The sequence below is a fragment of the Musca domestica genome, unplaced genomic scaffold, assembly GCF_030504385.1.
Source record: "Musca domestica strain aabys unplaced genomic scaffold, Musca_domestica.polishedcontigs.V.1.1 8, whole genome shotgun sequence".
In the NCBI taxonomy this organism is placed as follows: domain Eukaryota; kingdom Metazoa; phylum Arthropoda; class Insecta; order Diptera; family Muscidae; genus Musca; species Musca domestica.
In genome coordinates this window covers 7,746,073-7,761,789 of record NW_026712409.1, presented here as the reverse complement: position 1 = coordinate 7,761,789, position 15,717 = coordinate 7,746,073, and the positions used below count along the sequence as shown (strand labels likewise).

Genomic DNA, 15,717 nt, shown 5'->3' with positions numbered 1-15,717 from the left:
TTGCGCATTTCTTCTTTTGATATTGGACCTTCCACAGGTCTTCTATGGATAAAATACCCTGCCCGGGTCTTCTGTGAATAGAGTACTTTCCACAGGTCTTCTGTAAATAGAAACGTTTCTACACGTCTTCTAAAAATCTTCTATGGATAGAAGAACTTTCACAGATTTTCTGTGGACAAAAGACCCACCACAGTCCTTCTATGGATAGACGACGATTTACAGGTCGTCTGCGGATAGAAGTTCTTCCACAGGCCTCTGTGTTTAGAAGGCCTTTCACAGTTCTGTTTGGAATAGACGACATTTGACAGGGGTTCAAAAACATAATTCCTCCCACTGCTCTTCTATTGATAGATGTATTTTCCCATGACTTCTATAGATGACCTTCCACAAGTTTTACATAAACCAAAGGCCTACCCCATCTCTTTGATTGATAAGAGTTCGGAAAACCGGGTTTCCGAAAAAGAAGACTTTTAAAGGCTCATTTACTTGCCCTTTTATAAGAGAAGACCCTTTACAAGTCTAAAACAGACCGAAGGACTTGTAATGGCTGGAGACCTCCCAAATATTTTGCACATACAGAAGGGCTCAAGAGGTCTTTTATACATATATAGCCTCCCATAAGTCTCCAATACATAGAACATCTTTTACAGGTATCTTATACATAGATTATCTTCCCTAAGTTTTCTATAAACACTTTGTAGAGATTTTCTATAAATATCCGATTTCTGGAGGTCTTCTTCACAAAAAAAAAACTTTCCATACAAAACAACAAGTCTTATTAAGGCAAAGTTGAATATATCCTACAGACCCTTACAAGACATGAAAAATTATCTACCAGAGTACTTTAACATATCTCGAATAAAAGTTACCGAAATCTTGATGTCTACATATTTTCTATTCGAAGTTTATTAAAGTCCCATAGAACGTTAGTTCCGTTAAATTAATTTATTCTGGATTCCTTGTATCCTTTAATAACAAATTACTAACCCATCACCCCTCCTCCTTCTACATCTCATTCCAGTTAAGTTCGATTTTCAATGACGATTTACAATAATATGGCAACGCTAGCAATGGACAAACAGCGTTTAAGCGTTAACGAACAGCATCATCAACAGTTTCTGGGCGATAAACAAAAACAGCGGTAAGTTACGCTCCACACTATAATAGTTCGACAATTGATTGATTAGTTTTGTAAGCGAGTCAGTTGTCAGAGTTGTTCCAACGATTGACCACCAATCGCAACGATTAACGAACACGCACTTGGCCATAATTAATCACAGCAACATATTGCACCAACTAACTAAGCGGTAAACGAGCAAAAGTTAAGCTCTCAATCATCTAACAAATTGTGTTGTTATTCTCTTCCTCCCTCTCTCCCTCTCTCTCTCCCTCTCTGTGTCTGGTTCTTTTTGTTTCTGGTATTCATTTTGTGTCTAACTTTTGTTATTGTTTTAATCACTTACTAACTTAATAATAAAAACGACGACGATGTGGACAACAAAATCGACCATCAGTTCGGAACGTGCCTCCAGTTTGGCCTTGCCGCACAGCTCCCTCTTGGATTTCTATGACAAACAACAGGAACAGTGTAACTCAGTGGCTCTATTGCCGGTCAATGCAAATGTAGTTGTGCGACGACACTCCTCCCACTACTATCCCATGCTGGAGGCTGGTGGCGACAAGCAACCCGACTCGTCCGCCGTCAACGATATGGACAGTGTGAAAAGTTTAATGTCATCCATGAATGTTGGCTTAAATGCAGCATCGCCATTTGGTTGCAATAAAACAGTCATGGCACAGAATATTAAACACTCACCCGGACTTCCGGCCTCCACATCACCGCTGCCGGGGGCAGGGAAACAACAACAGCTACAGGCGCCACCACAACAACAACAGCTGCAGCATCCTTCTCATCATTTGCAACAAAAGGCAAGTTTGGTATTGAAAGAGGATACAAAAGTCGATACGAAAGGCTTAAAGTGTTAAGTTGTTTGTCTCTGTGTGTGTGTGTGTGTGTGCTTTTGCATTCTGACACTTAACTTAAAATCCTATTAACATATATACCGTTTTGTTGTTGGTTTTTTTGTTTGTTATTCTTTCCTTTTGCTTTCTTGATTTCTCACAATACCCATCCTCGGAGAGTTTCGTATTATAATTTCACATAAATGATACAATTGCCAACATGTCGGAGATACATTGCATGCGATACACTGGGGATCAGAACACTTAAAACATTATCGTGCAGACAACACAAAGTCTCTCTCTCTATTTCTCACTTATCCTCTCATTCTCATTTAAACATATACAATCTGAATAACAACATTATTATCCCAAATCTCTGGGGATTGCTCAGAAAGAACCAATAAGAAAAAGTCAAAAGTCGAGCAGGGCCGACTATATGATACCCTACACCACTATGCATATTTAGTAGAATTCCCGTAACAAAATAATTTATTTGGAAGTAGATCATACCACCTATCAACATTTGGCTTTAGAGAAGTTATTGTTTGGTTTCAGAGGGAACTAAAATATATGGGAGGCATATCCAATTCTGAATCGATTTTCACTAACTATAGAGTGCATGATATCACTTCGAGAAGTATTATATTAAAAAATATGTATCGGAGCCGAGTTTCGCTAAACGGTAACGTACGTCCTGAAATTCACTCCATTTGGGCTTTTATTAGCCATTATTTTCACAATAAACCTGAAATCGAATTGAGGGTGGGATAAAAAAAACTGCCACAAAGTCAAACGCCATAATTTTTACTTTTTTTTAAATTTTATTGAATGAAAGCAAATAATGTCGGAAATAGCATCAAATTTTAGAATAAGTTTAAATTTGTTTGAATTGGTCACCTTATCACGTATTATGGCCCTGCGATATTTTGGCCCATTCCCGACGAAGCGCTTGCTTGAGGTGATCGACACTTTGGTATTTTTTAGTGCCAACCTTGCTTTCCAAAATACTCCAGACACAATAGTCCAACAGATTGGTATCATGAGATTTTGGGGCCATTGTGCGCTGGAAATGAAACAAGGAACCTCATTTTGTAACAATTCTTGGGTGGCGGGTGCTGAGTCCTCTTGGAATGTCCAAGTTCTGCGGCCAAAATGTTTGCGTGCACAAGGCTTTAATACACCCTCCAGAATATTTTCGCGATAATATTCGGCATTTATGCTGATGCCACGGTCGATTAATACGAGCGGAGAGCGACCATCGGCTATAATGGCGGCCCACACCATCACCATGGCCGGCGCTTGAGGTCTGGTGGCCAACCGAAGGTTCACATTTTCAGCTGACCTCTTTGGCAAGTAAACACGATCATTTTGTTTGTTTACAAACTGCTGGACAATGAATGTTTTCTCATCAGAGAAAACCAAATTCGGCAGTTCTCTACCTTCGGCCAAGCGAAGCAACTCTTTAGCTCTTTTGAGTCTATTTTCTTTCTGTTGCGGTGTAAGTTCTTGCACTTTTTGGAATTTCAATGGACCGATATATCCCATCTTCACACCAGACCTTGGGTTAGTAAAAAATTGTGATGTGTGTAATTTGAAGAGAACCGGATGCTTATTTCGGATTTTATGATCGTTTTTGTTATTTAAAACTTTGACCCCTTTGTGGGGCAGGTACCCGAAGGAATGGTCCGATCTTTACCATCTTTATAACAGATCTTCTCTTGATGGAAGTAGTGAAATGTGCCAAGTCTCAATAGAATCGGATGTAAATGTCGTGTTTTATGAGCTTCATGAATATTCAAAATTCAGACCCTTTGTGGGGGAGGTAACAGAAGAAGTGGACCGAAATATCCCATCATCACACTAAACCTTGGGTTAAAAAAATTGTGATGTGTGTAATTTGAAGAGAATGGAAGTAGTGAAATGTGTCAAGTCTCAATAGTATCGGATGTTAATTTCGTGTTTTATCAGCTTCATGGATATTCAAAATACAGACCCTCTGTGGGGGAGGTACCAGAAGTAGTGGACCGATATATTCCATCTTCACACCAGACCTTGGGTAAATACAAATATTTTGATGTGCGTAATTTGAAGACGATTAGATCACATTTTATAAGAGTTATAATTATTCAAAATGTTGACTCTTTTTGTGAGATGTACTGGATAGAGAGGACCGATACTGTCCATTTTCGCACCCGAGCTAGCACTGACGCAAATATTAAGATTTGCAAAGACAGAACAAAATCGGCCAATCGTTTCTCTTTCTGTGCAAAAAATAAATTTTATATATATATATTTTTTTGAAAATTTTGACCTTTTGTGGGGGAGGTACCAAAAGAAGTGGACCGATGTATTGCCTCTTAACACCAGACCTTGTGTTAATAAAAATATTGGGATGTGTGAAATTTGAAGACAATCGGTCTCTTTCATCACATTTTATAAGAGTTGTGATTATTCAAAATTTTGACCCTTTGTGGGGGAGGTACTAGATGGAGTGGACCGATATTGCCCATTTTCGCACATGACCTAGCATTGATGAAAATATGAGGATTTGCAAAGTTCGAGCAAAATCGGATTATGGTTTATCTTTTTGTGCAAATAATAATTTTTTGAAAATTTCGACCTTTTGTGGGGGAGATACCAGAAGGAGTGGACCGATACATTCCGTTCTCGCACCAGACCTTGGGCTAATAAAATTATTGGGATGTGTGGAATTTGAAGACTATCGGACTCTTACATCACATTTTATAAGAGCTTTAATTATTCAAAATTTTGACACTTTGTGGGGGAGGTCCCTGATGGAGTGGACCGATATTGTCCATTTTCGCACATGACCTAGCACTGATAAAAATATGAGGATTTGCAAAGTTCGAGCAAAATCGGATTATCCTTTCTCTTTCTGTGCAGTTAATTATTTTCTTTGAAAATGTTGACATTTTGTGGGGGAGGTACCAGAAGGAATGGACTGATGCTGCCCATTTCCGAACTCGATCTAAGTTAGACAATAATATTACGATGTACCAAGTTTGGATTAAATCGGATACTCCTTTCGAAAGTTATCGTGCGCAACAGCTATATTAACTCCATATGTCCTAAAACGGATTTGGTCCAAAGAGACCTAGGGTCTAAAACCGTTATTTCGATGAGTCAAGTTTTGGCCGTATCTAATGATATGTACCCTCTGTAGCCATATTACTGAGGGTATAACTAGCCATATGGCTCAGGGAATAAAAATATGTATCGTACCCGAGTTCCGCCAAATGGAAGCGTACGTCCTAAAATTCACTCTGGTTAAGCTTATTATTTGTACAATAAACCTGAAATCGGATTAAGGATATATGTGGGAGCTATATCCAAATCTTAGCCGATATCGATAAAATTTGGCAAAGTTATTTCTGGGCTGTATCTGAAATCTGGTACCAAATATCATTCTTGTGGAGTGCACATTACGAATGTGAGGGACTTAAATACCAAATCGGATGAAACATGTATATGAGAGCTATAGCTATATTTAAACCGATTTTCACCAAATTTCTTATACTTGCTTCGAGACTGTGCCAAAATTCAGGTCATTTGGACTCATATTGGCCATTTGGTGCATAATTAACCCGAAATCGGTTAAAGATATTTATTAGAGCTATATCCAAATCTTATCCGATATCGATAAAAATTGGCAGATGTATTTCTGGGATGTATCTGATATATGGTACCATTATATATGATTCTTGTGGAGTGCACATTACGAATGAGAGGGACTTAAACACCAAATAGGAATGAAATATATATGGTAGCTAAAGCTGTATCTGAACCGATTTTCACCAAATTTGATGTACTTGCTTCTAGACTGAATTCGGTCGGATGTGCCACAATTCTGGTCATTTGGACTGATAATGGCCAATTGGTGCACAATTAGCCCGAAGTATGTTAAAGATATATGAGCTATATCTAAATCTGAACCGATATTTATAAAATTTGGCAGAGGTATTTCTGGGATGTATCTGATATATGGTACCATGATATATGATTCCTGTGGAGTGCACATTACGAATGTGAGGGACTTAAACACCGAATCGGAATGAAACACATATATGGTAGCTAAAGCTATATCTGAACCAATTTTCACGAAATTTGATGTAAATGCTTCTAGACTCAACTCGGTTGGATGTACCAAAATTCAGGTCATTTGGACTGATAATGGCCATTTGGTGCACAAATAATCCGGAATCGGTTGAAGATATTTATTAGAGCTATATCCAAATCTTAGCCGATATTGATGAAATTTGGCATAGGTAGTTCTGGACTGTATCTGATATCTGGTAGTAAATATCATTCTTCTGGGGAGTACATGTGAGGCACTTAAACACCAAATCGGAACCGATTTTCTCAAAATTTGATGTACTTTATTCTAGACTGAATTCGGTCGGATGTGACAAAATTTAGGTCATTTAGACAGATATTGGTAATTTGACGCACAATTAACCCGAAATCAGTTGAAGATATATATGGGAGCCATACATAAATTTGAACCGATTCTCACCAGTTTCAACAAAGTTCGTCCAATTGTTTGGGAAATTTTGTCTCGGTCGGATAATAAATGCGACCTGCATTTTTTCACAAGAATACATTGACAGACGGACTCAGAAAGTGATTCTGTGAAGATCCTCAAAAAACTATGAGTCTATCCCGCTTCCTTCACCATGTTACAAACAAATGCACAAAGACATCATACCCTTACCACAATGTGGTGTAGGGTATAAAAAGAAATAAATACTGTTGCATGGCACTTTTCTCTCTCTCTCTCTCTCTCTCTCTCTGTCTCATGCTCTTGTTTTCTCTGATTTATAAACACACAATTAAAAGGCATAAAAACAACAAAACACAACTCGTTCTAAAAACAATGTTCATTTTGTTTTCCTCTGGGGTTATAACAAATACATAAAATTATGACAATTTTCGAAAAATTTAATACACCAACATATTCCCTCCGGGCTGTTTAATCCCTTTCTCTCTGCTCTCTGCAAAATCTTGTGTTTATATTTCATATTCCATGGCAAAAAAACTCAATCTCCTTCATTCTCTTTTTTTTAAAGAAAGTTCACAATTTCTGCCCACAAGAATTTCATCCTTTTTTAATTTTATTAATTCTCGACATTGACGGATGGCGCCCAACCAAACCAATGGTCATTGCCACAACGCATTTATTTCCATTGGCTTTCGCTTTTGTTTTACAATTCGTTGTTCATTTTTTTATTATTTTTTAATTATTTTTCTTCAATCATTCATTCATTCAGCCTGAGCTGAAAGTAATCACCCATCATCATTCGCTCCGCTCGCACCCAGTTCATTCCCAAGCCAGATGGCAACATGACGAGTTCAATGTTGATACATCCCCGCCAACAATGGTAATCCTTATGAAATTGACCAGATTCTTCTTCGTTTATTTACTTTTTGCATTATCCTTTTTGAACGTCAACGAATGATTGCTGCTGCCGCCTCGCAATGGAAGACAGCAAATGTAATGACAACGACTTAATGCAACAGAAAAAAAGAAAAAAAAACGATGTCTCCCTTCACCCCGCCAACGGGTATTACAAATTAATGAATTTAAAGAAAAATGCGTAATAAATAAAGATGTGTGAAAGATTGAAAAATGGATTTTCTTAGAAAAAGAATTATGGCAGGTCTTATTCTCGCCAAGGACATTTAACATTTAGAGACAAAGAGATAGATCTGCCATAAAGGAAAGGCCTTTTATAAATTTCCTTCAAATAGAAGATCTTCCACAGTATTTCTTTAGAATTCACAGCTCTTCTGTCTTCTATAAATTCAGCCAATTCCATAGACCTCTACAGAATATAGACCGATGCCTTCCTTAGGTTATGTGAAGATAAAAAACCTTCCGTAGGTCTTCTCAACATAAACATCTTTCACAAATCTTCCGTCGCCGGGGAAATCACTCTAGCTCCCGAAAGAAATGAAGTAGGTTGATAAAATTTTACTGAAACGTATATTATGTCTGCAGGACTTTTGGTATTGAAAATGAGCCATGCAGGTCCACGTTTTGGTATAGTCCATATAATGAATGGTACCTCCCTATTTACGGTATTTTGGTGATTTAAGCGACATTATTCACAGGAATTGTTTCAAATTTAGTATTTGAAGTTCGAAATGGATACTACAGCCTATGACAGTCCAGCCAATGTGCAAGTCCACGTCTTCGTATAGCCCTCATATAACGGTACATCCCGATATTCGATATTTTGATGATATTAGCGACATTATTGACCTGAATAGTTTCAAATTTGGTATTTGAAGTTCGTAATGGATACTTTAGCCTATGACAGAATACCTTCCACGGGTCTTCTAAGAACATCTTCCACAAGTCTTCTATGGATAGATTACCTTTCACAGGTCTGCTAAAAGTCTTCTTTAGATTAAAGACCTTGCGTGGATCTTCTATAGATTAAATACCTTTAACAGGTCTTCTATAAATAAAATGCCTTCCACAGGTCTTTTATAAATAGAAAACCTTCCCCACATCTTCTGTGCATAGAAGATCTTCCACACGCCTTCTATACCACGAATACCTTCCACAGGTCTTCTATAAATTGAATACCTTCCACAGATCTTTCATATATTGAATACCTTTCACAAGTCTACTATAGATTAAATACATTCCACAGCTCTTCCATACATCTTCTATACAGGGTGAGATAAAAAACTGCACAAAGTCAAACGCCATAATTTTTATATTTTTTTTTTTTTAATTTTGTTGAATGAAAACAAAAAATTTGGAAAATAGCATCAAATTTTAGAATATGTTCTGATTTGTTTGAATTGGTCAACTTTGCACGAATCATGACCTTCCACCATTCTTGGGTGGCTCGTGCTGAGTGCGATGGTGCTGAATGTCCAATGTCTGCGGCCAAAATGCTTGCGTGCCTAAGGCTTTAATACACCCTCCAGAACATTTTCGTGATAATATTCGGGATTTATTCTGATGCCACGGTCGATTATGGCGCCAACGCCATCACCATAGCCGGCGCTTGAGTTCTGGTGGCCAACCGAATGTGCACATTTCCAGCTGACTTCTTTGGCATGTAGACGCGATCATTTTGTTTGCTGGACAACGAACAGACTGCTGGACAACGAATGTTTTCTCATCGGAGAAAACCAAATTCGGCAGTTCACCACTTTCTGCCAATCGAAGCAACTCTTTAGCTCTTTTGAGTCTATTTTTTCTGTTGAGGTGTAAGTTCATGCACTTATTGGAATTTCAATGGCTTTGCCCCGAGCTCATTATTCAAAATTTGCCGAATGGAACATAGCAGCTCACGAGCCATTTTTCAGCCACTACGACGCAAGTTTCGATCAAGTCTCTTCTTTACTTTTCGAACCATTACTGCTGATGTTGCAGTAGCTTAGAAATGACAGCAGTCTGAAGTTGGTTGCAGTTTTTTATCTCACCCTGTAGATGGAAGACCCTTCACAGGTCTTCTATAGTTTCAATGCCTTTCACATGCTATCTATATGTAGAAGTCCTTCCACATGTCTTCTACAGATTGAATACTTTCCAGAGGTCTTCTACAGCTTGAATATCTTCCAAAGGTCTTTTATAGATTGAAAATCTTCCTCAGATCTTATATAAATTTAATGCCTGCCACAGGTCTTCCATGTCTAGAAGAACTTCCACAGTTCCCCTATAGTTCCAATAGCTTCCACAGTTCTTCTATATACATAGAAGGCCTTCCACAGATCTTCTATACATTGAGTGTCTTCCACAGATCTTCCTCAGATTGAATACCTTTCACAAGTCTTCCATAGAATAGCTTCAACAGATCTTCTTAATATTAAATACCTTCCACAGGAGTTCTACAGATGTAATGCCTTTCACAGGTCTTCCATAATGTAAAAGACTATCCACAGACCTTCTATAGATAGAAATCGAAAATATTCCAAAGGTCTTTACTTGGCTATCTTTCACTGGTCTTCAATAGATAAAAAAAGTTCCAAAGGCTTTTTTTAAACAGAATACTTTCCACAGGTCTTCTATACGTAGAAAACCTTCCACTAGCTAGCAGACGCTCTACATATCTTTATAAGTTTTTCTACAAATAAAAGACTTTTGATATATCTTTCCTATATGAATACCTTCTTCAAGTCTCCTAGGGAAGAAGACCTCTTTTAAACCCACTTTTCCAAAACATAAAAGCAGATTTATAGCTAATCTGTAGAAAAATAGTTTTTCCATTCTCTTCTTCTTCCAAAGGAAATATATGATTTGACATTTTCTCTACAACGTCCCTCCAACATTTCTCCCGAATGCCTCCACCAACTATTCAACAATTATTGACATAATTTCAGTATAGCTTTGCAATTATTTCAGCTCCCACATAACATCCAATCATCCACAGCAGTAGCAACAACAACAACAACAACAGCTTATAATAACTTTTTGAGTTCCTTCCATCGATTTATATAACAATTCGCAATGCGTTTCACAATCATTCTTGACGTTATGCGTCCATTTAATTCGTAAACTACAACAGATGTTGTTTACTTTGTTATCCTGCAGGAAAAAAACAATAACAACAACAGAAATATCATAATCATGATTCTCCAGCTACTTCTCCACCATCAACGTCATTGTCATCAAATGTTACTTTGCCAAAAGGATTATTAGCAATTATTTATGCCAGCTGTTTGTTTCTCATTTTGTTGTTGTTGTTTTTTTTTTTTTTTTTCAAAAAAAAACTTAAATCAGTTATGTCCGGTTGTGGACGCACCCGTACTAATCCTTTGTCTATTTGACCATTTCTCTACCCTCTCCACTTGCTCGCTTGCGTTAAATCCCCCACTCGAAAGCCAACATCGTTGCATGGCATTAAAGTTCTAAATAAACAATGAAAGAGAGAAAGAGCAATACATGTTGACAGCAGCAATAACAACAACGACAGCAACGACAAAAAGAATTCGCGTCGTTAATAACAAATCAACAAATCGAAATCACTGCTCAACAACGATGGAGGGATGGACGACGACGACAACAACAAATCGATTTTCAAAAGAATGTCATCAAATCAGTTGAATGAGAGTGAAATTGTTTTTCTTCCTCCATAAATTGGGTGGGGATGGCAGGGAGGGGGGATAGAAGTCATTAATCATTTAATCGCACAGACACTCACACATACAGAAAAGGCTGTACCAAGTAATGATTTCTTGGGAAATTTTGGACACTACCTCGAAATTGGTGGTAGATTTAAGGCAAAAGTTGTTTTGGAGGTTTAATTTAATTTTAAAGGACATTTTTATGGTCCATTGGTATTTGAATTCAGGGTGATGTCAGGGAAGTTCGTCTGAATCAAATTAAAAAATATGGTAAAATTAATTCCAAATTGTCCATTTATTTCCCAAAATGATACAGATAGCAAAGATTTGAATAATATGAGCTCTAGGTACTTTCTAATAATTAAGACGAAGTTTTGATTGATTTTTTTCTTTTTACATAAAAATTCAGTATTGATAAATTTTGAAATTAATTTCAAAAATTCGAACTCTCATAAAAATGTGAAAAAATAATTAATACTTTAATATTTTATCATTAACACCTGGAAAAAAATACTTCAATTTTTTCCAAAACCTTTCTTCTAAAATTGTTTGCTGGGTATTTTTTTCGTTTTATTTGCTGACATTACACAAATCCTAAACCTTGTGATAACATTCATATTTAATTTTGAGACAAGTCACCAAGTTTGCAGCCTTTAATCCAGGCAGCCATTGCCAAAGTGCTTCGCCTAGCCAGCCTAGCCCAGCACAGCCACTGCAAATAGCTTCTGTGCAACGTAAATAATAATATTTTGTTGGAACTTAGTCAGCAGAATGTAATGGAATTTCTCTCTCTGCTCTTTCATATTTCATGTTTTGGGTGTTGTTTCATTTTTTTTTTCATAAACTGTACGAAATTGAAATAGGAACGCAAGGTCACAACACTGAAGTGACCAGACATTTCTTATCAATATAATAGGATGTTACGAAAATATTATTGAGAACAATAGCATTTTAGACCTTCCATCATGGAAAAAATGGGCTCGGGTGAAATAACTACGTAATTCCTAAAAGCCAGTTTACACATCGCATTAGAATTATATGAATACTGACTTTCTCCACCTTTATTTTTTTAGTACTTTTACAGCATACTTGCTGGCGTTCTCCACATTTTTTAAACCAAAAAAGGAAAATACTCTTTAGTATATTATATATAAATATCTCTATATTCATATAAAAGGACTATCAAGTTCCCACTATATCTTTGACGAAAAATTTAAGATTTCATCACCAGTTCATTTTAGTACTAAAAATGCACAATTTTCCAAGAAATAATGACTTGGACAAAATTCCCAATAAAACTTCATACATCTATTTAATTTTTCAGCTGCTCCAGTTCGATAACAATTTATTCCTGTTAATTTTTTTTCTTTATCGAAAAGCCTAATCAAAAAAAAACTGATTACGTTCTGATCCACAAAAATATTCAAAATTGTTTATTTTGAAGTTTACCGAGGAGAATATAAATAAAACCATCACGAAATGGACCTATTTAATGGACCAACGTATTTCAATAATAAAAATTGGCCACCACCATATCTTAATGCTAGAAACCAACAGTAACCTCAATTTTAACCTCAAAATTCAGGATTCAAGCTCTTTCCATTCACTCAACGGTAAATTTAGTACCATCCTGGATACTATCAGTGACATCCATATCAAATTTTAGGATTCCAGATCTGTAATTTCCCCCATTACCAAATTTAGTACCTTATACAATCATAGTACGCCCATCCAAAACCAGCTCTATATTTCAACCTCAGATACTAACAGTGACCTTAATATTAAATTTCAGGATTTCAGCTCCTTAATTTTCCCCCATTACCAAATTTAGTGTCATTTAGTGCAATTATAGTAAGTATATCGAAAAGTGTGACAGTGATGCCCATTTCAAATTTCAGGATTCCAGGTCTATCCATTTATCCAATACCCAATTTAGTACCAGTTAGTACTTTTCGAACATTTATAGCATACATTTCCAAAACCTTAACAACCGACACCAACAGTGACATCTGATCTTAATATCAAGTTTCAGATTTTAGCTTCTTAGTTTCCCCCATTACCATATTTAGTACCATTTAATACAATTATCATACTCATACCCGCCTTCTCTCAACCAGAGACACCAACAGTAACATCCATATCAAATTTCAGGATTCCAGCTCCATCCCTTTACAGAATACCCCATTTAGTACCACGGAGTACTTTTCGAACATTTATAGAACACATTTCCAAAAACCACCTTAATATCTTAACCACGAACACCAAGAGTGGTATCCACATTAAATTTCAGGATTGCAGCTCTATCCCTTTATCCAATGGCAAATTTTGTACCATTTAGTACTTTTCGTACAAATATAGGAAACAATTCCAAAATCGCGTCCATATCTCAATTCGCTATACCAACAGAACCCTTTAGTACCATTTAGTATATTTCATACAAATATAGGACGAATTTCCAAACCACCGCCAAATCTCAAACGCAGATACCATAAGTAATCTAAATATCAAATTTCAGATTCTTTCTCTATCCCTTAGTCACATTTGGTACTTTTCGTAAAATTATAGTTCATGTTTCCGTCGATAATAAAAAATCTCAGATTTCAAGTACTATATGTTCACCCAATACCAAAAAAGTACCAAATACAGTACTATTTAATGCTTTTCATGCACTTTTGGTACACATTTTTAAAACCACCTTCATATCTCAAACACAGATACCATCAGTAATCAAAATATCAAATTTCAGAATTTTTTCTCTATCCCTTTACCTAATACCAAATTTAGTACCTTTCAGTACTTTTCGTACAATCATAGAACCAGTTTCCAAAACCACCTTTATATCTCAATCACAGATACCAACAGATACCCCAATATCAAATTATATTACAAAATATCAAATGTAGTACCATTTAGTACTTTTCGTACAAATATATGACACGTTTCCAAACCACCGCCAAATTTCAAACAAAAATACCTTTGGTAATCTAAAATCATATTTTATAATTTTATCTCTATCCCTTCAATTCAAACCAAATGTATTATCATTTAGTACTTTTCGTACAATTATAGTGCACTTTTCTGAAACCACCTCCATATGTTCAGGCGATCCTAAAGCCAAATTTCAGATTTCAAGCTCTATATATTCACCCAATACCAAATTGTATTATTTTGTGCTTTTTGTACAATTAAATTACCAAAACCGACTCCAAATCTAAAACACAGACACCATCAGTAATCTAAATACAACATTTCAGAATTTTATCTCTATCCCAAAACCGCCTCCATATGTCCAGGCTACACATGAAAAGCGACCATAATACCAATGTACAGATTTTAAGCGCTATATGTAGGTTTACCTAATAAAAAATTGTACCAAATACAATACTTTTCGTACAATTATAGTACACATTTCCAAAACCGCCTCCATATATCAAACGCAGATACCATCAGTAATCCAAATATCAAATTTCGGATTTTTTTCTCTATCCCTTCAACCAAAACCTAATTTAGTACCATTGGGTACTTTTCGTACAAATATAGAACAAATTTCCGAAACCACCTCCATGTGTCCAGGCTACACATAAACTCTAGAAGACAGTATCTGATTCGATTCAAACTTGGTGCATCGTAATACAAGTATCAAACTTAGAACGAGTTAGGAGATGGGCAATGTCGGTTCACTCTTTCTGGTACCTCCCCCACTAAATGTCGAAGTTTTAAAAAAAATATTTTACAGCGCAGAAAGAGAAAGAATAATCAAATTTTGCTCCAACTTTGCAAATCCTACTGTTCACATCAGAGCTAGGTCAGGTGCGAAAATGAACAATATCGATCAAAGAGCCAAAATTTTTAATAATTATAACTCTCTTAAATTGTGATGTAACAACCCGATTGTCTTCAAATTACACAAATCACAATATTTTTATTAACCCAAAGTCTGGTAAAATTATAGGATATATCGGTCCACTCCTTCTGGTATTTTCCCCACAAAGAGTCAAAATTTTGAATATCCATGAAGCTCATAAAAAGCGAAATTACCACCCGATTTCATTCAGACTTGACACATCTGAAAATGTGTTAGAAAGTTGGTGGAGATCGGATCATTCCTTCTGGTACCTCCCCCACAAAGGGTCAAAGTTTTGAATAACCAAAACGATCATAAAATCCGAAATAAGCATTCGGTTCTCTTCATATTTCACACATCCCATTATTTCTACTAACACAAGATCTGCTGTGAAGATGGAATATATCAGTCCACTCCTTGCGGTACCTCTCCCACAAAGGATCAAACTTTTGAATATCCATGAAGCTCCTTAAAAGTGAAATTAACATCCGAATTCATTCTAGACTTGGTACATATCAATATTCCTATCAACACAAGACATGTTATAAGGTTAGTTGAGATCAGATCATTCCTTCTGGTACCTCCGCCACAAAGGTTCAAAGTTTTGAATAACCAAAACGATCATAAAATCCGAAATAAGCATTCGTTTCTCTTCATATTTCACACATCCCATTATTTCTACTAACACAAGATCTGCTATGAAGATGGAATATATCGGCCCTCTCCTTCTGGTACCTCTCCCACAAAGGCTCAAAATTTTGAATATCCATTAAAGTCATAAAAAAACGAAATTAACAGGGTCACAA

General features: G+C 36.3%; 1 protein-coding gene across 3 annotated transcripts in view; it reads left to right on the top strand.

Annotated features, from left to right (window-relative positions):
• LOC101894853 (uncharacterized) overlaps positions 1-15,717 on the top strand; it is a 185,760-nt gene that overhangs the window by 156,494 nt on the left and 13,549 nt on the right. For all 3 annotated transcript variants that reach the window (XM_059131015.1, XM_059131014.1, XM_059131013.1), the window contains 2 exons: positions 1,022-1,141; positions 1,515-1,929. In XM_059131015.1, coding sequence (XP_058986998.1) covers positions 1,038-1,141; positions 1,515-1,929 — 519 coding nt within the window. In that variant the 5' untranslated portion in view covers positions 1,022-1,037. The remainder of the gene's footprint in view (positions 1-1,021; positions 1,142-1,514; positions 1,930-15,717) is intronic.